The 25,268-nt window shown below is 33.7% G+C and overlaps 4 protein-coding genes across 8 annotated transcripts; 2 read left to right on the top strand and 2 right to left on the bottom strand.

The window, feature by feature from the left end:
- Positions 1-460: 460 nt before the first annotated feature.
- Positions 461-4,563, top strand: LOC140991778 (ribosome biogenesis regulatory protein homolog). Its single transcript, XM_073461938.1, has 8 exons — positions 461-683; positions 767-917; positions 2,172-2,223; positions 2,359-2,487; positions 2,769-2,886; positions 3,686-3,869; positions 3,960-4,073; positions 4,167-4,563. The coding sequence occupies exons 1-8, from the start codon at positions 598-600 to the stop codon at positions 4,356-4,358; spliced, it is 1,026 nt and encodes a 341-aa protein (XP_073318039.1). The 5' UTR covers positions 461-597; the 3' UTR covers positions 4,359-4,563.
- Positions 4,564-6,446: 1,883 nt separating this feature from the next.
- LOC140991402 (uncharacterized) lies at positions 6,447-12,341 on the bottom strand. 4 transcript variants are annotated; one of them, XM_073461336.1, is made up of 10 exons: positions 12,168-12,341; positions 11,817-11,905; positions 11,630-11,731; positions 11,204-11,332; positions 10,286-10,401; positions 9,904-9,985; positions 8,909-8,968; positions 8,725-8,832; positions 8,420-8,465; positions 6,447-6,787 (listed from the first exon to the last, which is right to left on the bottom strand). In XM_073461336.1, exons 3-10 carry the CDS (start codon positions 11,702-11,704, stop codon positions 6,597-6,599), a joined length of 807 nt encoding a protein of 268 aa, XP_073317437.1. In that variant the 5' UTR covers positions 11,705-11,731; positions 11,817-11,905; positions 12,168-12,341; the 3' UTR covers positions 6,447-6,596. The 4 variants fall into 4 exon arrangements, with proteins under 4 accessions (XP_073317437.1, XP_073317436.1, XP_073317434.1 ...); XM_073461335.1 differs by having other exon boundaries at positions 11,630-11,727; XM_073461333.1 differs by lacking the exon at positions 11,817-11,905.
- A 98-nt stretch (positions 12,342-12,439) lies between these two features.
- LOC140991400 (probable ethanolamine kinase) lies at positions 12,440-19,216 on the top strand. Of its 2 annotated transcripts, XM_073461332.1 has the most exons (12): positions 12,451-12,536; positions 12,621-12,780; positions 14,572-14,663; positions 14,820-14,926; positions 15,434-15,539; positions 15,693-15,815; positions 15,958-16,049; positions 16,636-16,720; positions 17,408-17,513; positions 17,615-17,681; positions 17,964-18,056; positions 18,131-19,216. In XM_073461332.1, exons 2-12 carry the CDS (start codon positions 12,656-12,658, stop codon positions 18,260-18,262), a joined length of 1,128 nt encoding a protein of 375 aa, XP_073317433.1. In that variant the 5' UTR covers positions 12,451-12,536; positions 12,621-12,655; the 3' UTR covers positions 18,263-19,216. The 2 variants fall into 2 exon arrangements, with proteins under 2 accessions (XP_073317432.1, XP_073317433.1); XM_073461331.1 differs by having other exon boundaries at positions 12,440-12,780.
- On the bottom strand, positions 18,947-22,898 carry LOC140991399 (F-box/kelch-repeat protein At1g55270-like). Its single transcript, XM_073461330.1, has 3 exons — positions 22,352-22,898; positions 22,088-22,235; positions 18,947-20,419 (listed from the first exon to the last, which is right to left on the bottom strand). The coding sequence occupies exons 2-3, from the start codon at positions 22,112-22,114 to the stop codon at positions 19,163-19,165; spliced, it is 1,284 nt and encodes a 427-aa protein (XP_073317431.1). The 5' UTR covers positions 22,115-22,235; positions 22,352-22,898; the 3' UTR covers positions 18,947-19,162.
- Between the last annotated feature and the right edge of the window lie 2,370 nt (positions 22,899-25,268).

Genomic DNA, 25,268 nt, shown 5'->3' with positions numbered 1-25,268 from the left:
ATCATTGAATTGAAATTACAATATTATCCTTAATAAATAATATTATAAATATTTTATTAATATTTTCAAAAAGAAAAAACGATAATATCGAATTATATCGAATTTAATCAATCAAATCAAACATTATCTTTAATATCATTTTTATATATTTTATTATTAAAAAAATATTACTTATGTCCATGCATTTTGTCTCATAACTCTAATTAAACGGTACCTTAGTGTTATCACAATCTTGACATTGGTTTCTCTCGCCTTCTCAGCACTCGAGCTAAGTAACTCCAGATCAAATATATCTGTTATTGAGTGTTAGTATCAATTGCGATATTCTATCTTATATCAAGTTTCGGATTTGAGATTCAATTATAAAAATAAAATCTAAAAAAATGTTTGGGCCAAAATGAAATTAGCCTGAAATAAATATACCATTTTGTGTTTTCACGATCCTATACCCATAACAACTAAAACCCTAGTCCACTCATCCCAGCTTCTTTGGCCTTACAATTCCTGCAGCACTCTCGCAGTCGTCGCTCACGCCGTTTGCTTTTGCTGGCGCCACTGCCATCCTACCGTATAATCGTTACTGATTGCGTACGGGATATGGCGGAAAAACAATGCGAAATCGACCTAGGAAACCTTATGGCTTTCGACCCACACTACCAATTTATCTCCCCTACCTCTTCCAGGTTTCAGTCTTCTGTTTGGTTGAATTGCTTTTCTGTATTTGTATCTAGTGTTCTATTAGCTGATAGCTGTTATTGTTGCACAGAGAGGATGTGGTGAAGGAGGCCCTTGAAGAGGGCAGGAGGTTAGTTCAAGCAGTTGTGGATGCCCTCTTCAATTTGCGTTCAACCGAAGACCATGCTGGCCCCATTGTAGAGTTACCTGCACCCACTACCAAATTACCAAGAGAGAAGCCTGTGAGTTGTTTGTCAGTTCTTTTTTTTTTCTATCCCTGTATTCGGAAATTTTAGTGGAAGTCAAGAAACCTGTTACAGGAGGCAGAAAAGTAGAGAGAGAAGAAAGTAATCTCTTTGTTAGCTTTTTTTTTAAAATTAGAATACAATATTATTAATAGAATTAAATATACTTGTTAGATAGGAGGAAAAGGAAGGGAAATTGAGGGGAAAAATGAACTAGATCAAATTATCTAAACTTTATGATACCTAAGTAAGCGTAATTCTCCTGCTTATGATTGGTGATCTTCTTGCTTGGATGTGGTGGGTTGTGATCTTGAAGTTGCAACAATGCCAATTTTTTGAAGGAGTAGACTTTTGATTTCTCGACCTGTTTCAATATACAAGTGGATTGGTTAACGCTAATTCCAAGTCATAGTCCACCAATGTTAGGATTTAGGAAAGGGATGGAGTGTCTTGTCATCTTCTCCCGCACACAGAAGTGTGGATTGTTGAGTCGTATTGCACCCTGTTTTTTCTTTTTCCAATCAAACACTAAGGCAGTGAGTACTTGTTCCATTATTGCATGATTTAGTGAATAATCATCAATTTTCATTTGAATTTCCGATTTATTAAGGTTTATCAACTTGTGCTTTGGTGTCCCTCATATGGCCATCTTCACATTCTTGAAAGGGAAATAGAACATATGTTCACTTTCAGTATGTAAACTGAGTACCGTTTTAAGTATATTGCAGTAGTTTCCACTTTCCAGATATTCAGCAAATAGCCGGTTAAGGTTTTACATGAAATTTAAAATTTTAGATATTTTGCTGAATTGTTTATCTTATTCCCGTTACTTAAAAAAAGTTATCACTCATTCACTTGCCAACTTTAGTGTTTCTTTGGCATAGCTATTGCATGACGAAAGATTTAGGATACGCATTAAAAAAATTCAAAGGTCTAATTCCTATCTGTTAAATGGTGGCAGTCTTTTCTCCTGCATTCTATGCCTGATCTCTTGTCTACCGCAAGATATTTAAGAAAAGTCGTAGTGAGACTAGTAGCAAGATCATTGACTTCTAGAATGATTTTTCCCGTTAAATGTAGAAATCCCATCCTAGTGGAAAAGTTTAATCATATCTTCAGTGCTATTATATATTGCAGTGTTCAGTTATTGCTTCAGACAGTATATTCACAGTGGTTTTCTGATCTATAGGTGTAACATGCTTCTTAAGAAATTGTTCAACTCACTACTTGTTATTTTTTATGTGGTTTCAGTTTCCAAAGCCTAAGCCTCCAACAAAATGGGAACTGTTTGCTGAAAGAAAAGGTTATTCGAAGTTTGAACCAATGTAGAAAAGGATATGAGTTTTTTTGGCCCTGGCCAAGGGCGCTGTGGTGTGAGCCGTGAGTTGATTGATATTGTGATGGGTTTAACCTATTCCTTTCTAATATCATCATGCAGGTATACAAAAGCGCAATAAAGAAAAACTAGTCTTTGATGAGCAGACTGCCACTTGGAAGCGCCGCCACGGCTATGATCGCGTGAATGATGACAACGATATACCAATCATCGAGGCTAAAGCCACTGATGGTAAAACATTTTTATAATGAGTATCTCTCTTGCTCTTTTCAAGTTTGACAATGCTTTACTGAAACTGATGGAGCAATCTGTTCCACTAATATTCAACTTGCTAAGTTTCAGCTTAAAAAACTATCCCTAAATTTGCAGGCAGTAAGCATCTATGTTTGAAAGCTTTCTGTAGGATGATGATTCGTGAAATTACTCCTCATTTTATCATGCTTTTTAGGAGATTAGTTCTGAATGGTAGTAATCAGCCACATCATGAATATTTACATTTGTCAATTTTCCAGAACCTGGTAAAGATCCCTTTGCTGAGAGACGGAAAGAGAAGAAAAGCAGAGTTGATAAACAGGAGAAAAATCGGTTACACAACTTGAAACAAGTGGCGAAAGTTGGTGCCTTACCAAGGTTTTATCTTCGCTCTTCTTTAAATACATAATTGACATTAGGAAAAGTTCTTTTTCCATTAATTAGATGCATGGTTTGAATTTGGACACTCGGAACCCACGACCTGTCGGTTAGAAAAGGCATCACTCGTACATCTAATGATTTATCATTTATCTGCTTTTAAGATATATAAAATTAGCATAAGTTTATAGAGCTCTGAGGTCAATGAATGGGAGGAATAATTCCAACATGAATTCATTGACTAAGTCAACCATGCAAGTTGTAGATCCTTAGAATGGCTGCTGATTAATACTAGTTAAATGACTTACATTTGTCAACTCAAAGGAAGACGAAATGTGTATTTAGAGGAGTTTGATATGGCGTGTGAGTATTTGTGTCATCTTTAACCAAGTCAAAGACAGTTATCTGGATTTATTATCTGTTGTTCCATAGGCAATGAAGTCTGGTTGTGATAAGTAAAACATGGATTACAAGAATGGGTTTGGATTGACTCGACTTTTAAGTTAAAAGTGTGAATGGTGGAGAGAAGGGAAATAATGGAATGGACTTCATTGTGGGGCTGACAGAAGAACGTTATCAGATGGGCAACTTGCACTATGATGCGTGCAAACTGTTGAACAATAATGAAAGAAATAAATGTTAGTTTAAGAACTGAAAATTAAATGGCTAGTATCTTGTTGTTCACATTGGATTATCATCCCTATGTTTAACAAGCCTATCATTAAAGGGATACACTTTGGACGCCAATGAGCTGCCATTGTATTGCAACACTAAATATGAATTTCCTAATGCCTTGCAGCCACATTCAACTCGCTGCCACAGCTTTACCTATTACAGGAACCCAGTCAATGCCTAAGAAAGTTAGCAAGGACGAGCTACAGAATGTTGCTGGATTGGCTTCAACTGCGACAGCAAGTGGTGGAAAATTTGACAAGAAACTGCCGGGAGAAAAGCCCCCAAAGCATGAAAAGAAATACAGAAAGGTATGTGTTACTGACATGAAGTCCTGAAGCTTAATATATTCTGACTTCAATCTTAATGACAGTGTCGATGATCTACATTTTTGCATGCAGTTCTTACCAGTCGTGGAAGGATCGGGAATGGGTGCCTTGGAAAAGCAGCAAACTGAGAAAATTTTGAACAATTTGATCTCCAAAAATTCTCACGAGATACTCAATGTAGAAAAGGTGAGGTTTCTTTGCCGGTTGTATCTTGTTTTTACCTCATCTGTTTCCAAGTTTCACTTATTTCTGAACTGATTTGGTGTTTTTCGGGTGTAGGCTGTGAACATGTACAATGTGAAGAAGGAGAAGAGGCAAAATAAACGAGTTGGAACACCATACACCTCAAGCAAGTTAAAACCAGAGAGGAAATCTTTCAAGAAATCGCCCTCAAGCAAATTGAAGCCAGAGAAGAAATCTTTTAAGAAAACAGCAAAAAAGGGGTATTCGAGTAAAGGTAAATCAAAATGATAGTTATCTATACAATGGTATAGGACTTTAACATGGAATTTTAGATGGGATTTTCTTAATCAAGGGAAATATGTCGTGGTTACATAACTCTGATTTCCGTTCCTTTTTTTTATAGTTTAAGGTACACAATTGATGCCACATTCTTGTGCCCTTGTAAACTATCTTGTCATTGCCCTTTCTTTGATAAATCAAATTGTTGCAAGTATGTGTGATAAAATTCAAACAAAACACGAACCATAAGCAAATAAGTTTTATTTGTTCGAGTAATCAGATGACCAGCCTACAATCTAATTTAAATTGCTTAAAATTTTAGAATTTTTACTTAGATCATATGATGTTTAAGAAGTCATATCTGTGTCAAAATATCCCAACATTGTTATATTTGATAACCATAAGTTGTGAAAGACATGATCACAGAAAAGAGCTCTAAATCAATTTGAATTCATAAGTGGTGTGTACGATCTTTCATGCCTTGAAATGGAAGATATTAAAGAAAAATATTATGTGAATTGCCAATCGTGGAATAATTTGTCAACTTATTAACTGCCATATAAACATCATTTTAAAAAAAATTTATTTACTTAATCTGAACATGCCATTATAAAACCATATGACAATGACGGAGTCCCAACCACTGGCAACGACATGACCGTATTTGTACTCATAAGCAGTCGAATGGGCACCAAATGAATAAGCAACAGGAGAAGGGTAGTCCGTAGCCTGAGGAATAGGACCAGTCGAGTCTAAATAATAATCAGTATACGCATCGGTATCAGCGGTAGTCGTCATTGAATCTGCGTAAAAATGGCTGCCATATGCATGGCAATGATATTTACGACCACCACCGTAGAGTTTATCACCACCACCATGGCGAGATGTCTTGGCATACTGATCAAGCCATTTGGGAAATTCTTGATTTGCTTCCCTCATTAATTCAAGCAATTCTTTTGCAAGCCAGATTTGCCTGCACGACCAGTTCGGCCTATCCGGTGCACATAGCCGTCTGTTACCTTTGGCAAAGTCAAAGTTTTATGTCATGAGCAACATGTGGAATGTCGAGTCCACGCGAAGCAACGTCCGTAGCTATTCAAGAATTGGTGTTTGGCCATTCTTGAATGATCTGAGTGACTTATCCATTTAAAAACACAAGTCAAAAAAGGGCTTGTGATATATTCAAAGAAATCACTACCAGAATCAGTTTAACTTTCAACGGGCTATAATATTTTATAGGAATTTTGATACACATAATTGGCACCAAAACTCATCAGTAGTACCAAAAAACCATATTATAAATATATACACAAATTAAATCTACAATTTTGTATTTTGTGGTAAATAAAAATAATATTGTTTTGATATCATAAGGTAAAGTAATTATGTGATACTAATATAAATTAATTGCATTTAAAATCAATAAACAGACAAATATATGTATACATGGCACGATTTGATTAACTGAATTAGAAAATACACCTTATATTAGCAAAATATTATGAATAAATTAATTAAATCATTAAGCAACTTAAAAAGTAAAATGAATTATCATTGTCTGTCTTTTCACGGGTATATCATAATTGGGGTGTTTCAACTTTTATTTAGAAATACAAATATTTTCACAAACTTATTTTTTCTTTAATTATGTAGAATTTTTAGCATAATTAATGTTTTTTTTAATGCAATTTACTCGACTGAATATGTTTATATGAAAACTGAAAAAAGTTAATAAATCAGTTGATAAAATTATTTACGAAAGAGTTGTGATAATATTTACTAAATATTGTATTACATAATTTTTGTAGTTATAAAGTAGAATCAAATTATATTGGAGAATTTTTTTTTATTATATTCAAACTTTATGTAAAATTTGTAATCAATTTTGGTTATACTTATAACTACAAATATAACAAAATAAATAAAATTTAAATAATACTTAATATTTTAATCCTTGTTAAAAAATCATGAATATGTAACGCACTAATATATCCTAAATTTAGCCATTTATATCTCACAAATTGCCAAAATTTAATTAGCATTTTAAAATTCTTTTATAATTTGCAGCATTTAAAAATTCCTCACCTTTGTCATATATTGATCAACTAGTATTAATTTTTATAATATTTTATTAAAAAAACCTCAGTAAACAAGATCACCAAGATCTTTTCGTCCCCTATTTTAATAAAATTAACTGAAGATCGTGACCAGTAAGTAAGATTTTACAGTGTCAACCCGTATCATAAATCAAGAATCCAACAGGCTTTTCTCTTCCTCCTCGAGTCTTTTTAACCACTTGAAGCCAAGTTCATTCCCAGCTTTAGCAGCAATCTCAAATTGCCATCTCGCCAGCTCAAGAGGATTATCAGACTCATTAAGCTTCTTTGATTTCCTGCCTTTCCTATTGAACCTGGTTATTGATTCAGGAACTTCAACACCTGAAACCGGTTTTTAGATAAGAGATCAAATGACAAAAGAGGAATGATACGCCTTCTAGGACTTCAAGGGTGAGCAAAGATACATATCCTGGACATGATAGATGTTTGCCTTGCAGTCACCCGAAAGTTTACGTATATCTTCTCAAGTTTAGCTTACTCATTTCTTCTGATATATATATGACCATGTAACAAAATAAATTATGATATGCTAATCATGATATTGGTACCCATCAAATAAGATTTCTCTGTTATCGTGACAATCCTAAATCACGGTGTTATCGTCTCCATGTATGCTCTATTATCGTGACAATCTAAACCACGGTGTTATTGTCTCCCTGTATAGCTTACATCATGGGATGTATGGATTCCTTACGAATCCGTGTAAGTCCATTGATAGGGATACTAAGTTCATCTCCAACCTATCAAGTTATTTTAGCACAACACCATTTTCAAAATAATGTAATTTCTAAATCAAATGTAAAATTAATAACCAATTCATAAACTCTGAAATCTACATTAAAAAGAATATTCTAGGTATATTCCCTATTATTTTATTTAAAACAACTAATTAATTCCACAAAATAAAATAATTAATTGATTTAAATAACTAATTAAATATGCTTAAATTACCTTAAGCAATTTAAATATTAAATTTTATTATTTTAAATACTTAAACTTATAATTTTTGTAGTTTAACAAATAAATTTAATTGTATATTTTATTCTATTAAATATAAGATTATAAAAGAATAAGTAATACAATTATTTATTGAAAATTAAATATAATTACAACAATCAAAAGAAAAACAATTTTTTTTTTAAGAAAAACAGATGCACCAAGATAGCGTCAGATTGAAAATGGCCTGAGTACTCCATTTTCTTCATTTTCCTGCCTCTAACAAATAACCTTCCATGCCTCCACAGATACTAAGACTTATATTTCGCAATTTCTTGTTCGAAGGAATAAGCTTAGAGAATAATGCAGACAAAAAAGCAACAAAATTTAGATCATTTTGTTCTGGTGGTTTCTATGTTAGTAATACTTGACAAAATATCCAACTGAAAACATTTTGTGACATGCTCTTCTAGCACAACTAGTATCATGAAGGTAACCCAACAAAAAGCCTAGCATCAGAACTGTTGAGGATTCTAAAACATGATCTTGGATTCAGTCACTCCGGGTTTTTTGGACTTTCCTTAAAACACGGCACCTACAATATTCTAGATAAATAATAACCAACTTTTCAATCTTTCAAACAATTTCTTTAAATTTGGAATGATTGTTCGAAGTAATAAACTATGAAAAAAAATCAGAATTCTTCCCAAAGACTTTCTTCATTTGGAATTATTCTTCAATTTTTCTACTGAGTAAGCCTGAAGCAAACATTTTTTTTATTATCTTTTCCCATGGATAGGTGATCAAGTACATCCTTTCGATTGAAATTTATTTCCTTCTTTTGTTACGCCTATGTCGTTTTCTATGATGCCATAATTAACAAATAATAATAGACTGAAAATTTTCATCTCTTCAATATATATCCACCCATTAAAAGAAAGCAAGGTGATATAATTTTCTCAACTACCGACAAATTTAAAACAACAAATTGTTACCTTCTGTTAGAATAAGACTAACCTCTAAGAAGAAGTGATCCATAGGCTATAGCAGCACCAGCATGTCCCTGGGTAAAATCAGAGTGTGAAAGTTCTTTGGTGAAAAATTTCTCGTAAAATTTTTTTTAGTATTCAGGCATTCTCAAGAGTCAACTCACGACTAATCATTCCATTTTGTTTCAAATAGCGAAACAGTACATATATATAAGTCTATAAAATTATTTCAGCAACTTTTGCGAGATACAGTACCATAGAAATTATATTAACAAGCCTATTGCTTGAAATATCATTCAAGTAAAATCTCTGTAAAAATGAAGATTAGATTACCTTCTCAGATGCTCTGTGGAAACACCATATAGCAGAGGAAACATCTTGATTCACACAATCCCCAGTCAAGTAAACAGCACCTAAAAGGTATAGAGCACCTGGATGCAACTAAAACATGAAAAGTCTATTTAGGTCGTGAAAAATTATAGAAAATGTCAAAATGTGTGAATCCACGAAGAAATACCTGATCAACTGCCTTTTCTATAAAATAGAAAGCCTGCTGATCTGATTGAACATACTCGTTCTGCAAGAATGGTAAAAAAAAAACAAAAACAAAAACAAAAAAAGCAAAAGGTAGCATGCTGCTCAGAAGAGAAATATCCTCTTTCAACAATATAACGAAATACAAAAACCATTGTAGGTCATGAGATCATGTTTCCCAACAACAGTCAAAAATTTACTTGGCAGAAATACTCCTCACATTATTCTAAACCTTTTTATCAGCAAGCTTCTGATCTGTATTCTCAAGATTTACTTACCGTCTTTCCATTATTGCAATTTAAAAGAACAAGAAAACAAGGAAATGTTATGGTCCAAACCCTAGGAGATCCAAAATGACAACATGAACACGCATTACGAGAATTTACCAAGTAGGATATTGAAATTGAAGGTGTGTAGGTGAACACAGTGTCATTAATCATAACTCATCTAACTGGAAAAATTAATAACAGGTTCATACGAGAGGTATGGCCAACTTGTGTCTTAATCCAGGTAAAAACCATGTATAATGCTGTCAGACGTGCATTTTGGATTGACTTCTCTGTTAAAAAAAATTTTACATGTGCTTTACAAGTACCTGTCATTGAAGTTACCATATTTATCCTGGAAGTAACATCATATACAAGATAACATGTTTATGCATCCGACTACAAAATGATAGACCAGACTCTAAAGCACCAGATACAACTTCTACAATGTTTCAAAAAAAAATTATATAACTTGAATAAACTACAGCTTCCAAAACTTTATCCATTTGTGTTTATGCTCACTGTTGAAATACATTACTGCAACTACTTTTTAAATCAATTGTGAGAAACTATCTGGGAAGCTACAGTTTCCTCTCAGAACTTAGATGAACAAATCTTCTTCTGTGCTTCCATGTTTTCAGTTAGCTACACAGAGCATAGATAGATATACAAACTACAAGCTCTGATTATTTATTTCATTAGAAAGTCTAACCTCAACTCTAAGGCGGGAACCCAGCTCATACAGAGCATCTGGGTCACCCATCTCAGCAGCTTCCACCAGCAATGCAGCCCCTCTGGTATATAAATAAAGGTCAATGATTGCAATGACTTTAGACAAAGTACTGAACAATGTTCACAAACATAATTTATCTACATGCAAAAAATTAATCACAGTCGAATTGACTTATTCCAATATATGCCGAATGCTAGACATATCATGACAGAGAAAACAGAACAAATGTTTTTATCGATGCAGAAAAGGGAAGGGAAAAAAAGCCCAAACTTTTTATGCATATCACCGGTATCAAGAAGTTGAAATGTAGGAATAATGTGGTACAAAGATAAGTTATCATAGAATAGAAAATAACTCTTACACGGCTTTATTTGCACCAGGGACATGGTATTTGAAATGCAGTTTCGATAACCAATACCTAGCATGAGTATTTGTGTTGTCAGCTTCAAGAGCCAATTCAAAATGCTGCTTCGCTGTCTGACATATATCACCCACCCAAAGAAAGAGATGGCTCATTCACTAGTTAGACTAAAGATTTACTTTGAAATGTAGAACTAAAACCATGCATACAGCTAAAATAAAATATCTAATCATTGTAAAATGGTTTGGTGTGCCAAAAGGATGGATCCTCCTATCTGATGCTCTAAACTACTTCCAAGCATAGTCAGCAACTAATAAATATAAGAAAAATCATATTTCCAGGATCATATATTTGCATAAAGTGCCGCCCTATTATATGATAAGAATACCAACAGACAAGTTAGGAAATTAACTCTTTTAATAAATCAAAGAAGGGGGGGACAATGAAATATTCAGAGTAAGTTTGACATCAAACTGTTACAGAAATGGAGTTCATCTGTACGAAATTGTAATGTGACGGTGAAGTTTAGAATCATCAGAAAGTCCACAGTCTACTGTAAACGTAACTAATATGCATTTACATTACTTGCATATGGTCTTAAATTAATTAATACAAATGCCTTAAAGTAATTAATTCTTATTTTTTGAACTGAGGAACCTATACATATGAAGTAACCATTGATGTTAAATACAGGAGGACCATGTCAATATTTAACATTGTACCAAGTCAACCCCTTACCTAAACCCAACTATATTCTGTTGCTGGAATGAAACTTCGCAGGAGGACCATGTCAATATTTAACATTGTACCGAGTCAACCCCTTACCTAAACTCAACTATATTCTGTTGCTGGAATGAAACTTCGCAAAAATAAAACATTTGCCATATCACTCATCTAATATTCAAGGATGAAAATTACCCTAAGCAAAGGAATGAGACGCTTGTCTTTAAGCTCGCAATAATCAATAACTCTGTCAACTTCTTTCAAAGCGCTATACCCTTTGGCTATGAGCTCCAGTGCCTTCTTATTCCTAGTATGCATCTGTCTCTATTGAGAGAAAAAAAAGGAACAAAAGAAGTATCACTCTAGAGGATCATATAAGTGAAAGAAAAATGAAAATTTGAGTCTTAGATTTCAATTACTACTTAGGATCTCATGATTTTCCATCAACATGGATTAATTACTGTAATTTTACTTCAGATATTGCTCAACTTAAATGTGACCATTAACAAATTCAATAACTTAAAAAATTGGGAGACAGTTAAGTCATATAAACAACAAAAAGTGAATATATAATATTGGATGTACATCTTCAAAACTTTATTCCAACAAAATTTAACTTACTTGGTAATTGAACTGGGAAAAGCTAGAGTTGAAGATGCCTCTCTTAGAAGCAGATTTCCAAAACGCTCTGAGCATATCTTTCCTGAGTTATTCAAAACCTGGCTAAGAACCAAAACATAAAAGTAAAAATACATAGAAAGATTTAATGAGTAAAAACGCACAAATCATATAATTAGAGAGAACAAACTTATTTTTGGTTTAATGGATTTGCAAAACTAGTACTCGTGATCCACATATCACCATTAGATGGCCAATTCTTCCAACATATAAGACATCCTAGGAGTGGAAAAACTCAATTGCTCATCGTCTAGAACATCCACACTAGGAGAATGTGAGAGGCCTCGGGACACGAGGTGTGAAAATGAAAGATGGACTTGCAAACATAAAAGATGACTACAGAAGAGACTTGAATGTGCCTGAGTAAGCAGATGAATCAGATATGTCCAATAGTCGACTCATTTAGAAATTCCATCACATAATAGTAGAATGATTTAGAATCGATAAAGCAAAGAAACTGCTCCCTCTCAGTACGACTAACCTGTGTGACAAAGCGGAAGTCCAACGTGGGTGCTCGTCGGCGACTGGAGGGCTACTCTGGCGTTCTCCGCTACTGCCACGGCAGTCAATCTTGCCGTGATTCTTGAGAACGGGAAGAGAGAAAGGAGACAAAGAGAAGCTCGCTGTGATTCTCGGGACACCGAGAGAGAGAGAAGTAGAAAAGGTCTAATAAAAGATCAGTTTAACTGTATATTAATTAAATTATTATTATTTTAAAAAAGGGAATATGATATTTAAATATTTCTTAAATGAAAATTTCTTGCAGGTCAAATCTTCCCACAATTGAGAGGGACGCAACGGATTTGTCAAAGTTTTCATATTTCGTTAAGAAGGAACGATGCAAAGCTAGTGAAGAATACATACTACGCCGAATCAGCCTCGAAAATTCCGAGCGAATTTGAATCCAAACGATTCCAAAATTTCATTTTTTCAACTAAGTTTTCGTTGTTTTTCGTGCGAAAACATTGGATGGGGTCGACGGAGAATATCTGGAATGCGGTGGAAGTACCGGAGAGTCACAGCTCGGAGGTTCCGTCGTCTTCTCTTGCTGTTGACCACTCGCTCTCCCTCCCTGAAATGAAGCCTCGTATCGTGTAATCATTTTATTTTTTCTTATTATGTTTTGGTTTTCTGCTCGATTTTAGATCTTCTGGTAGACTTTATTGGTAATTATGTTTATCTTGATTCTTGACCTTAAAACTTAATTCTGCTAATTAACGGTGTCAGAAATTTTGAGATCGCTGATGAGGAAAGGAAAAGAATTATTTAATTGATTAGATTGATATGTGTTGGAGACGTACTTGCTTGCTTGTAGTAAACCTTTCACATTGGTTTGCGAGCATGCGTGGGAGGTCGTGTCATTTCGATGTAACTGATGACTCTGATTGATTACATGGATCTTGGGGTGACCGCACGGAGTCACTTGGTCGGGTACAACTATGGTAACCATGTAAGTGCAAAGTTAGCATGTGAGGATTAAGCTGATTTCTGATATCTTGGACAAAGTATTATCGAGGACATTCAAGTTTTTGGCTTGGTTGTCACATCATCTATATAGGCAGAAGGGCTGTCACGGGGTTAAGTAATACTGGTTTGGAATTCTCAATCCACTGAAGTGGTTCAGAGAGCCATCTAGATTGAGGCAGAGAGTGTTGGGAAGAAGATGTTGGCGAGACCCCTCAGCAGTGCTGTTGAAAAGACGAGCATCTTAAAGTGTCTGACATGCATGGATAAGCTCCTAGCTTGTTAGGAATGACTTCCTTCAACGTTCATTTTTCAAGATTTGCTCCAAGATAAAAGACAGGTTCTTGTGTCAATGTGGGTAGTATTCAAAATATGAAGTTCCTCTTTTCCTAAACTTGATCCAGTTTCTCCAAAGAATCAGACTCTATATGTTGCTCCATTAAGGTGGGGATTTTGGATTTCATATGCTTTTCCATTTTTAAATTTAATCGGAATGGAAACTAACCTTTCAATGTCCTGATAATTGATCATCATGTCGCAAAATTTATGCCAGCAACAGCTCAATGATTTTGCCACGAGCTTTTACCAGCGGCCTCTAGGTGAAAAATTACCACCAGAATCATGAGTTCCAACTTTGCAATGCCAAGATAGGTTTAACTGAGTGACTGTTTAGGGTTGTCGAGTATGGTCCATGTACTATCGACGAATGATTAGTGATATGTTCATTACCAACATTTCCCAACTGCAGGAGTGTTTTTTTGGGTTCTAGCTCGAAACCTTTTGTTTTTTTCCTCATCAGTTCAGTTCTATAAAGTTGAAGACGTATCGCTGATCTTTTGGAGATTTTTATCCTCATCCAAGTGCAAGCTCCGAGTTTGTGTGCATGCCTCAAATAAACAACACCCTGAATATTTTTTATAGTTTCCACCAATTGCAATTTTATAATCTAGTTTGGTTTGCAGAGTATTAGATACACATTACGTGCTTATTAGACTTCTGATTTGTCAAAAAGAATATTAAAACTTGAGATAAAGTTTAGTCGCAATTTATGAAATTGTAGACAGCTCGTGCAAATTTCATTACGATAGCCTTTGGTGGATGGAATTTTTTTTGCAATCCATGTTCATATTCTTTGGGTCCTCTGTGTTTCTAAATCCATACATACTCACTCGATGTGAATTGACGCATATTGTCTACTTTATTTTCTGTTGCAACTTTCAGTTCAACCTTTTATTTATTTCATTTTTTTCTTAAAGATATATCATGGAACATAACATTTTAAAATAATTACTTATTGAAAAAAACTATGAGGATTCACCGCAAGTAATTGAGTTGAAGTCAAATGGTTTGAACTTTTCTCATACTTCTCTCTCAAAATTTCCTGTTTTAACCTTTTGGATTAACGATTTTCTTTTTGCCAGGGAGCTGTGCAAGGATCTATTCAAACAATGGTCAAGTTTGGATGCGTCGGATTTCTCTCTTGAAACGGTATCTGGTGGCATTACAAATCTGTGTGCGTTTCTTTCCTGTTTCTCTCAAAAGAAATGGATTAAAAATAACGTTCTTAAATTTAAAATATACAAGAAAGTAGTATGTTCTTATTTTTACATTTGATGGTTTACTGGCTGTCATTAACAAATCATTTATATTTTGATTTTGAATGCAACAGTACTCAAGGTATCTGTGAAAGAAAAAGATGGAAATGTTGTGCATATGACTGTTCGATTGTATGGACCAAATACTGAATATGTGATCAATCGTGAAAGGGAATTGCAGGTAAATTGGTGATGTTTGTGAGCATTTTGCTCTCCCCCTTAGAAAGTCAGACTCCGCTTGATTGCAGATTATTCTGGACCTATTGTAGTTTTGAGTGCACGTGGGGGATTTAGACCCGAAAAATGTACACGCAATTTATGAGTACTTCCTGCTAAAGCATCTACCTCTACTGCTTAGCACCTGTCATCTCATCTCTCACTCCATTGATATGAGCTAGATGTTTCTAAAAATATCCTTTCGGGCCTTCAGCCCTTCCTTTATCATGACCATTATGGTATTCAATTTAGTCGATTACATGTTTCTAAATATAAGTAAACTTCAATTATTCCAAATTAATTGCGCAGTCTAATTGCTGTTATTGAGTGCTCTATTGGAATTTACAAGCTGTTGATGTATGTTATAGTGGCTACAATTTGCCAAACACCAACTGTACATGTTCTAAAGATTTTTAAATCTCATGTTATTGACTGCATTTTGTTTGAGCTTAATGTTATATTTTATGTGCAGGCTATTCCATTCCTCTCAGCCGCAGGATTTGGTGCCAAGTTACTTGGTGTTTTTGGAAATGGCATGGTGCAGTCATTTATCAATGCTCGTACCCTAACACCATTGGGTGAACATTCTTTTCAGCTTTGTTTCTAGCCCCCTTCCATTTTAAATGCTACAGCTATACCTGCGAGGACCACCATTGAACACTTTGTATCGTCACGATATTTATGATTTAAATTTGAAATTTTTTCCCCGTCTTGGTGGGTTTTCTTGACAGACATGCGAAAGCCAAAGCTCGTCTCAAAAATTGCTAAACAGCTCCGGAGGTTCCATGAAGTCGGAATAGCTGGTTCTAAAGAGCCTCAACTGTGGAATGACATCTTCAAGTTCTTTGAAAGAGGTGCTCTATTAGCAGTAAATGATTTGGATGTGCTTAATTTTCAATATTTTATATGATGAATTTGGAATCTTGTAAGATTGATGGCTGTCAATGGTAGTTATCTATATATTTTGTGTCTGATAACTGGGAATTTTACATGCAGCGTCAAGCCTCAAGTTTGATGATCATGAGAAGCAAAAAAAGTATGAGACGATTTCATTTGGAGAAATTCATAAAGAAATCATTGAACTCAAGGTTATATGTTACATATGTCTCTGGGGGGTTGTATATTTTGCCATTGCCTCTGATTGTTACATAGAAGAATGAAAAATTCTGCTTGTTATCTTGGATTAATATCTGTATGGTTGTCTTCGCTCATTTGAACATTGTCTTCTTGCTCTTAACTTCACAAATAGTTATTGATCAACTTCACATAAAAAAGTCTATATGTTAGCCTATGCTGTTAGTTATTCCGTGTAATGACTAGTTTTACTCGGAAAGACTATTCACGGTATCTACCATCCGAGAAGAATGAATTCTTGCATTTTGTTCAAAATCAACAGAGGTTTACCTAAAAAACCTGGGATTCATTATTTGCCCCGCTACTGCAATAACATTATGGATGCAACAGTTTTCAAAAAAGGAAGAAAAAGGATGCATTGACGTGAAATTGTTGTTATTGATGAGGCCGCAATACCTGAGGTTTTTTGCAGTCAATAGTTGACCGATGTAGTGAGATATTGGCTAGTGAAGACCATAGGCATTTTTCTTCGTTTCTGCTATCTTGTGTGAGAAGTTAGATTATTATTAGTGAACAATAATTTTCTTTTTTCTGGAACAGGAAATGACAGATCGCTTTAATGCTCCCATTGTGTTTTCACACAATGATCTGCTTTCTGGGAATTTGATGCTTAATGATGAAGAAGGTAAGCATCATCCATAGTTTTACAATCAGTCTCTCTCTCACACAGTAAGTGACATATGCTATTTTATGTCACCCGCTGATTCTGGGCTTCTTTGACCTTCTCATACTTGTTTTAAAATTTTAGCCAACGTCAATGTTGACACGTGGGTCCGGTTTTAGCTGATGCAAATGTATCAGAATGATAGCACACGGGTTCTAATTGGTTTTTATTTCTGTTATGACATGGTATTAACATTTTCAACATGATTTAAATCCAATATGAATGACATCCTTGAGGTGAATATGTAGGGGTTACTTACGTAGTCTTAATTACCATTTGGTTGAGATATGATGAGAAGTACATGAACTGTATTATATAGAATAAATAAACGTTTTCTTGAAATTTGAGGTGGAAATACTTTCTTTAGGACAATTTGAGGACAAGTTTATATGAATTATGAAAGGAATGATATAGAAGCATCACACAATTTTGGTCATTAAATTGTTGACGGGTTATGTATCTGACTTATTGAAGCTCTTTGAGCATATGAATTTCAAGACTTGAATTGGCTCCCCTTTTTCCTTTTTTCATTTTGGGAGAAATTTCAAAACGTGGTGATCGATATTGATGTAAAAGATGTCCGTAACTTTTCTTTTGTCATTATCGACATTCTTATGAGCGCTCCCATGTGTTTTGGTAAATTTTCAGATAAGCTTTACTTCATCGACTTTGAGTATGGATCATACAGTTACAGAGGTTTTGACATCGGAAATCACTTCAACGAATATGCTGGCTATGATTGTGACTATAGCTTGTGCGTCATCATCCTTTCCTAATTTTGTATTTAATTTGCATTCGTCTTTCGCAGAATATAGGATGTATTTGTAGTTATTCTGAGACCTGTTTCATCTGCAGGTACCCAATTAAAGACGAACAATACCACTTCTTCAGATACTACTTAAAACCAGATAGCCCACACGAAGTATTGTGCAGTCTTTCATACCTCTGATAATAGAACCAGTACCAAATGTTTTTTTGAATTTAATTGATATTATTAGCTATGGAGTCAAAAGAGGCGTTATAGATGGGTCCGAACGCTTGAACACTTGTAGCTCTGCTTATTGGGGGGAAATATGACGTAAAATGACAATAATCTGTGTTGGTATATGTTATCTAAGATAATAGACGTAACTAAGGTGATCCAAATCCAAAGACTAGTTTATCGTGCGATTTTTAATGAAAATTGGCTACAACCGGCCTGCAGGTTTCTGATGAAGAACTCAAAGCTCTTTACCTGGAGACAAATACCTTTATGCTAGCTTCGCATCTTTACTGGGCTTTATGGGCTCTCATCCAGGTAATTTTAGTTTTTTCCTACCGTTGCTCGTAAAAAGTTGTGTTGTATTAAGATTTGCTTGTTTGTTGTGGCAGGCCAAAATGTCTCCAATTGATTTTGATTATCTGAGCTATTTCTTCCTACGATACAATGAGTACAAGAATCAGAGGGAGAAGAGTTTTTTGTTGGCACGTTCTAAGTTCTCTGGATCACAGATTGATTCATAAAATTCAGTCTTAATAGTCTTTGATTCTTTGTTTTTGTGCTTTCTGTTGTAATCCTATGGCTTGTTGCCTTGTATCGTACAACCAATAATGTTCCATTTCGCAGACTATAAAACACGACTTCCTTTCTAGAAATAGCTCCTTTTTAGCAATAGATAGAAAATGTTGTTTCTTATTAGCAAATTTGCTCCAAAAGATTGTTGTTGAGATGTTTGGTTCCTCCAGTATCAACAGCTTCGTTTGGTTCCAAGGTCTTTTTCTATTTGTGCACGATCCATTTTCTGTTACTCTGCTTCAATTGCAGGCTGAATTTTTTTCCTCAATTAAAGAAACCATCTGAAATAAGATTTGCTAGTGAAAGGGCAAAACTAATATTTTCAGCAATTAACTTCCATCACATCTCAAATATTTCAGAAACAATTTTTAACACAAACTCCAGAAGGTTCAATCAGCAAAAATAAACAAATAAATAACCACACTCTTGCACTCCTAGTGAACACAACATTTTCAGAAATGAAAGAAACTATACCCAAACTTGAGAAGGTTCAATCAGCTAGAATGTACTTCAACACTCTTTGATTTACTAGCATCTACCCAAATCTTGAATCATTAAAAAATAAAATAAAATAAAATTAAGCTCTTAAAACAACCATTTTCCGGCTTGGAATTGGCATCCTGGAGTACTGGTTGAACAAAATTATTCATATAATATTAGGATGATTCAAGAATTTTACAACAGATGCCTGCTCTCTTAATTTAAGACATGTAAAAAAAGTATTGTGTGATATCAAACGATAACTGAGCATAGCAATTTAACCTATCTACCAAAATGAAATCTTACACTTCAAACACCATTCCCGTTACCAGTAGCTCATGTCCGTAGGAACACACCATACATACATCTCAAGCTTGGAGAACCTGACAATGAACTATGCGATTTTTTAGCCGATTTCTACCGGCAAGATTGGACAAAAAATTGGTGACTAAAGTTTTCAAATGTCCTTTCCCAGAAATAGTTTCCCATAAATGCTCAGCAGTAGCTGCCTGACCGTGATCAGATTTCAAAACATCAACCAGTGTAATACTCATGTTATTTCGGATAATGCACAATTTCCCATTAAGAGGAAGGAGAGCAGCAGCCTCTAAGGCCTTTGAGCTGCCCAAATGCATTTTACTATCGACATGCTTGGTCCATGAACCCGTTGTTTTATCGTACGATCGAAGTCTGCAGCCATCTTTGCAATCTAAAGCATAGAGATGTCCATCAATTGTCGTGCTAGGATTCCTCCAACCTGAGACCATTCCATCATAGACCGGGTACCAACTATCAGTTTCAGGTTCGTAAACCTCACTAAGGACTTGCCGGTGAGAACCAAGACCTTTCAAGAACCATTTCCCTTCGTAAACAACCCCTATAAAAGGCACCATTGCAGTGCTCATATCAGAAATGAAAGACCATCTATTCTTGTTGGGATCATAAACCTCAGCAGATCTTAGAGACCTGTGAACCCCCTCATTCTCCCCACCAGCTACATACAACCGATTGTTTATGACACAACTGCCAAAGAAATGTCGTCTCCGAAGCATGTCAGGGGCACGATGCCATTTATTAGTCCTAGCACTGAAAAAGACAACTCTCCTCATGCAACCCTTCACTGGATCTTTCCCGCCAAACAAATAAAGGTGACAACCACTAAGTACAGCACATCCAAATTCAAGGGCTTCAGAATATTCTTTGGGCACAGGTGGGAGAGGCTGCCATAGCTGATATGTTGGGTCAAAGGCGAGCCATGATATTTTTCCATCTTTGTCTCTTTTCAATACATAAATCCACTCCTCTGAAATTCCAAGATTTTTCCGAAGCGAGTAAAAGAAATTTCCAGTCAGAAGGCGATACCATCTTTTGCAAACTAGACGAAGCTTGCAATGCTCGATTCTCGGGACACGGATCAAGCAAGCAATAGCAAGATCATCCGGAAGACCAGGAAGCAGAGGGGATTGACTCCTACTTCGGTCACGTGGTGGCTTCTGTCTGGAGGGGTGAATGGAAGGTTTAATGTCAGGTCGAAGACAAAGCTTTGTTCCTGGCACATACTTTTTAGCCCCGACAACTGTTTTGAGACCTGCATCTACTCTACAGAGGCAAGCTGTTGTATCTACCTGCAACAAACATTATTATTTATCGGTTAAACGCCACCAAAACAATGCAAGGGGGTTTAGGTCATGCCAGGACATTGAATGTATCACCAAATCATTCTTTAACAATTTACACCATAATGAGACAGTAATTTTATTATATTTAATTCCTTGAAGCTAAGCACATATTTTAGTCCACGTCACTCTTTTCAAATTAAGATTCCATGTTATACTCAACAACTTATGGTCTTTCCTTTTCATTTCAGTTATGCCAAATATCGCTTTTTTTGGATAGAAACAAAATTATTGACGAATAAAGAGAAGTACAATTGAAGGATAAGAAGTCCATACACGCGATCTTCCAAAAATGTTAGAAGGACAAACCGACTTTCACCCTGAACAGTTGCAAACAAATTGAACAACTATTGACCTAGACTAATAAAGGTTGTCACCCGATTAATAAAAACTAAACGGAGTTTTTCAAGACCTCTGCCCACCAGTGTCCAAATCGCAACCTGGCCCATGGTTGAGTTTTCTCTCATGCATTTCGTAAAAAATCAACAATTCCTTTCGTTCCACAACTCCATATTGTTTGCTCTTCCATAATTATGTTACTCTTCAGATGTGGAATGATTTTAAAAAATGATAATCGATCTAATTCATACTGTAAGCAAAAGTTTTTAAACATCCATAGGCCCCACACCTCTGGCTTACACATCACAATTCCTCACCTAGGAAAAGGTAAAGGGTAAAAAAAAGATCGTGTCCTCCCCTCCCACCATAAGGAGAGTTCTAAGCATTTTAGTCAAGAAGAGAATTTAAATCAGACATAAAAGCAAACAGAATAGGGCAATTAGGAAGGTCAAAAGTGTAGAAGATTGTCAACAAATGAGATTTGACTGCTTTTGCTTTTGGATATGGCCGGACTAGGAACTGTTGAAGTCATGTCGCAACAGTGGGAAAGTTAAAATCTAGCATTCCTACATGATACTCATAGTTATGCTTCCCTTAACTGTTGTCCCAGCACCAATATTCATATTGTTAGAGGTAGAAAAGTTACATAATATAACCATTACAAGTTCAAAATCTTTATTGCTCTTCTTAAGAAATAATATTATACAGTTTTCAATAGTCAATTCTAAGAATAAGTTAGCATCCACAAGAGCTAAACAGCTAATATAAAGTTTAACAGCAAGGTCCTCGGTCCTGTGGAAAATCACAATTTCCAGTCACATCATTGGAGAGCCTCGTACTACAACATTCACATCCAAAAACCTTTCTAAAACTTATATAATAGACGTGGAGTATTACACATGTGCATTTATATTTACATGGACATATTAAAAAAAAGGAAAATTAAAAAATAAAGAGGATGATTTCCATTCCCATACAAGAACTAATTCTAGCCTCAAGCAATGAGGACGTACAAACAAATTCCAGCGCCAATCATAACTATGGTTTCAATGTCATTTCCCACAAATAAGAATGTTGATCTCTATCTGTGAATGTTAAAGGACAATTTTGGCAAAAGATGAACAATTTTGCGTGTGAATACTCGAAGCAAACAAGAGTACGAAACGTCTAATTTAAAAATACAAAAACATTACAATCAACAAAAACTTCAAAAAGACGTAACATTATGAAAAAAAAACAATCAAATTTGGTAATTGCAGAAATTTACAATATGTTTACCAGGGGAGGCTGAATCACCCTATCCATTTGTGGAAACTCAACCCATCAGGAATTGAAAAATCTTCCAAATTAATAACATTTGTATCTTAATTGCTCGATTGAGTATATAAACCGGCCAAGTCAATTCAAATCCTGCAACCGATATAACCTACAACAAGAATGCCCACCAAAATCGAATCTTTCAAATTTTCAGTTTCACAATCTGTCAATCTACAAACAGAATCTATCTAATCAAACAATGGTAGATGCAAAAAAGATTCTTACTTCAGTTGCACCAAGCAGAGATTCAGTAACCCCCAGAAAACAAATATCAACTGCAAGTATAGATTTAAAGCTGACACAACCCACGCACCAAATAAAAAACCCACATGGCTTAACCTAACAAAATGAATGGACATTACCCAATGAAGAGAGAATATGGGAAACACCTCAAACTGTGTTATCCTACAAAAGGAAACCCTAAAAGCCCAAAATGCGAGACAGCAGGACAAATGGTGGGAGAAAAAGAAAAGCACTGAAGTAAGATTACGACACCAAAATTCTTCAATCAAATCTCTATAGTAAATTTACGCTCTTCCTCGATTTCACACCATTAACATCTTCAGTGGAAAACTGGGCCCATTATAAACAAACAGAGTGTGTTTGCGCGTGATCTGTCAACAGTCGCAATGTTTTACATTTCGGAGGAAAAATCGAGCAGAAATTAATTATCTGAAGGCTTCTTTCAGTCTTGCATTTCCCACAAAAATATTAGCTTAATACTCTCTCCTAGTCTCCTTCCTATCATATTGACTTTCTCCCGATTTCGACGGTCCGACCTTTTCATCTTTGAATGATTCAAACTATGCATTCGTCGCGAGATTTGTTCATATTTTTAAATAACACATTTTCATATTTTTTTTATAATTTTGTATGATCTCACAAATTTTTAGATATTTTCAAATAATTTTGTAAATTTATTTTACAAGATTTTTATTTATATTTATAAATTTTTTCAAAAAATTAGAATAGATTTTTTTATTTATGATTTGTAATTTATGATTATGATTATTTTTAAAAAAAATTGAATTAAAAATTGAAGGTAAATAAATTTTTTTGATTTAAAATATTTTTATTTATCAATATAAATATTTTTATTTATTAATGTAATTTATCAAAGCCGATAAATAAGTCGATATTAAATTTGATGTAATTAGATTTCAATTATTCAAATCAATTACACATTTTTATTTATTTAATTAATATTTTTTAAAAATAGTTAAGAATAATTTTCAGTATTAATAATTAATCAAATTTAAAATAATTTCATTTATTTTAAGTAAGTTTTTTTTTGAAAAATATATCAATTTTGCTTTTGACAATATATCTAATATAAAAATGAATAAGACAATTATTTGTACCTGGAAATAGATAATAAATATAATAAAATAATTACAATTAGTATAAATTCATAAAATTTTAAGAGTATGTCTCTTGTAAGATGGTATCACTGGTCGATGCGACTCATATTTACTATGACAAGTAACATTTTTGACATAAAATACAATATTTTTCACGAGTTCGGTGGGTCGAAGATCTGTCTCACAAATTAACATATGCGACGGTCTCACAAGAGTTTTTGTCAACTTTTAATATATTTGTAAGACAAAGTTCTTGTACTTTTACTAAAAAATATAGATGGTGGTAACGGTGAAACTCAAATCTTTAAATTGTACAAAAGCTCAAACATTACGTTTCGATTTATCTACTCAACATGGACAAATATTGTACCCAATAATCTTCCTCTCAGTAATTGTTCTTCTTACAATCAATGTGAATCAAACGCTTGCACTTGAGTCTGATAATAATTTTAGGACTGAGAGCTTGTCGCATTACTAAAAGCGATAGCTGATGGTAACGGCACAAGTCAAATTTTTTAAATCGTATAGTAGCTCAAGTACCATGTTTCGATTGTTCTAACAAACATAAATAATTATTGCACCCAACATTATTATATTATAATTATCCTTATATATATGTGTTCATAATTTTTAAAAGTATATTAATATATCAATCAATCTCTCTCTCTCACACACACACACATATATATATATATATTCAAATTAATAAGTTACAATCAAAATTAAAATGTAGATTAACTAAAATTATAAAAAAAATTAGACATCAAAATTTATATAATAATTAATAAATAAAAATAAAATTTACATATTAAAAATAAATATTATTTTTAATTTATGAGTCAATAAAATATTTAAATATTTTTGTTATGCAGTTTAAAATTTTATTATTATTATTTTTAATAAATATAATTTTAAATATCGCGAGGTTTGTGAGCAGAACTCAAACAATAAAATTAACGATGTTAATAATTATGATTTTAAACTATTATTAGCAATAAAAAAAATATGTTTTGAAGTCCAAATAAAAGGAAAACATATGGAATAGAAAGAATGAATTAATTGGTGTTTATATTGATATTATTTTAATAGAATTAAATGAGTATGTGAGTTTGATATATTTTTCAATTAAATGTCCATCAAAATCTTTAGGTTGAAGAAAATATGTTTTTTTGAAATTTTATAATTGTATCTTAGAGAATTTCATGGAGTCATTAAAAGTATATTAATATTTTGAATACCTCTCGACTTTTGTAGAGTTTTAAAAGTTGAGTTCGAATATCATTAAACTTTTACATAATATATACAAGTCTAGATTTAATACCTCTAGATTTTAAACTCCATAAAAATCATTAAAAGTCTAAAACAAATACACTTCCTTAATGATAAGGTAGATTGATAAAAGAATAGATAAAATGATATTAAATATGAAAAATTAATCATAAATTTAGGACAAGAAATGTGACATTTATATTTGAGAGATAAAGGAGTAATAATTTTCTTAGTTTTTACAAACATACACCTATTAACTAAATTTTGGAAAACATTAAGCAACGTCCTTGCATCATTGCAGTATGAGTCAAAACTTACAACAAGTGAAGTTTAAAAAATAGTTAGTTCATCTTTATATTTCAATTTATCATATAATCATTAATTAATTAATCTCATGAACCAAACGTTGTCTAATCACTCTCGTCAATTAAGTTTGATTGAACCAATTTTATTTTTCGATATTTTTATCATTAAATAAATTAAAACTAATTGTTAAATTTATAAATGTTATC

This window comes from Primulina huaijiensis, chromosome 13 (genome assembly GCF_012295235.1).
Source record: "Primulina huaijiensis isolate GDHJ02 chromosome 13, ASM1229523v2, whole genome shotgun sequence".
Lineage (NCBI taxonomy): Eukaryota > Viridiplantae > Streptophyta > Magnoliopsida > Lamiales > Gesneriaceae > Primulina > Primulina huaijiensis.
The sequence above is the reverse complement of the archived record's forward strand: the minus strand, read 5'-3'. Positions and strand labels throughout refer to the sequence as shown.

Bases quoted from the DNA above. Each gene is read 5' to 3' on its own strand.
- LOC140991778 (XM_073461938.1), top strand. From the start codon at position 598: ATGGCGGAAAAACAATGCGAAATCGACCTAGGAAACCTTATGGCTTTC. The intron at 684-766 runs GTTTCAGTCTTC...ATTGTTGCACAG, and splicing joins ATCTCCCCTACCTCTTCCAG to AGAGGATGTGGTGAAGGAGG. The intron at 918-2,171 runs GTGAGTTGTTTG...ATGTGGTTTCAG, and splicing joins AATTACCAAGAGAGAAGCCT to TTTCCAAAGCCTAAGCCTCC.
- LOC140991402 (XM_073461336.1), bottom strand. From the start codon at position 11,704: ATGCTCAGAGCGTTTTGGAAATCTGCTTCTAAGAGAGGCATCTTCAAC. The intron at 8,969-9,903 runs GTTAGACTTTCT...CCATTCTTGCAG, and splicing joins GTTCCCGCCTTAGAGTTGAG to AACGAGTATGTTCAATCAGA. The intron at 6,788-8,419 runs GTTAGTCTTATT...AACCGGTTTCAG, and splicing joins TGGATCACTTCTTCTTAGAG to GTGTTGAAGTTCCTGAATCA.
- LOC140991400 (XM_073461331.1), top strand. From the start codon at position 12,656: ATGGGGTCGACGGAGAATATCTGGAATGCGGTGGAAGTACCGGAGAGT. The intron at 15,816-15,957 runs GTGCTCTATTAG...TTTTACATGCAG, and splicing joins CTTCAAGTTCTTTGAAAGAG to CGTCAAGCCTCAAGTTTGAT. The intron at 16,721-17,407 runs GTAAGCATCATC...GTAAATTTTCAG, and splicing joins GATGCTTAATGATGAAGAAG to ATAAGCTTTACTTCATCGAC.
- LOC140991399 (XM_073461330.1), bottom strand. From the start codon at position 22,114: ATGGATAGGGTGATTCAGCCTCCCCTG. The intron at 20,420-22,087 runs GTAAACATATTG...TGTTTGTTGCAG, and splicing joins GGGTGATTCAGCCTCCCCTG to GTAGATACAACAGCTTGCCT.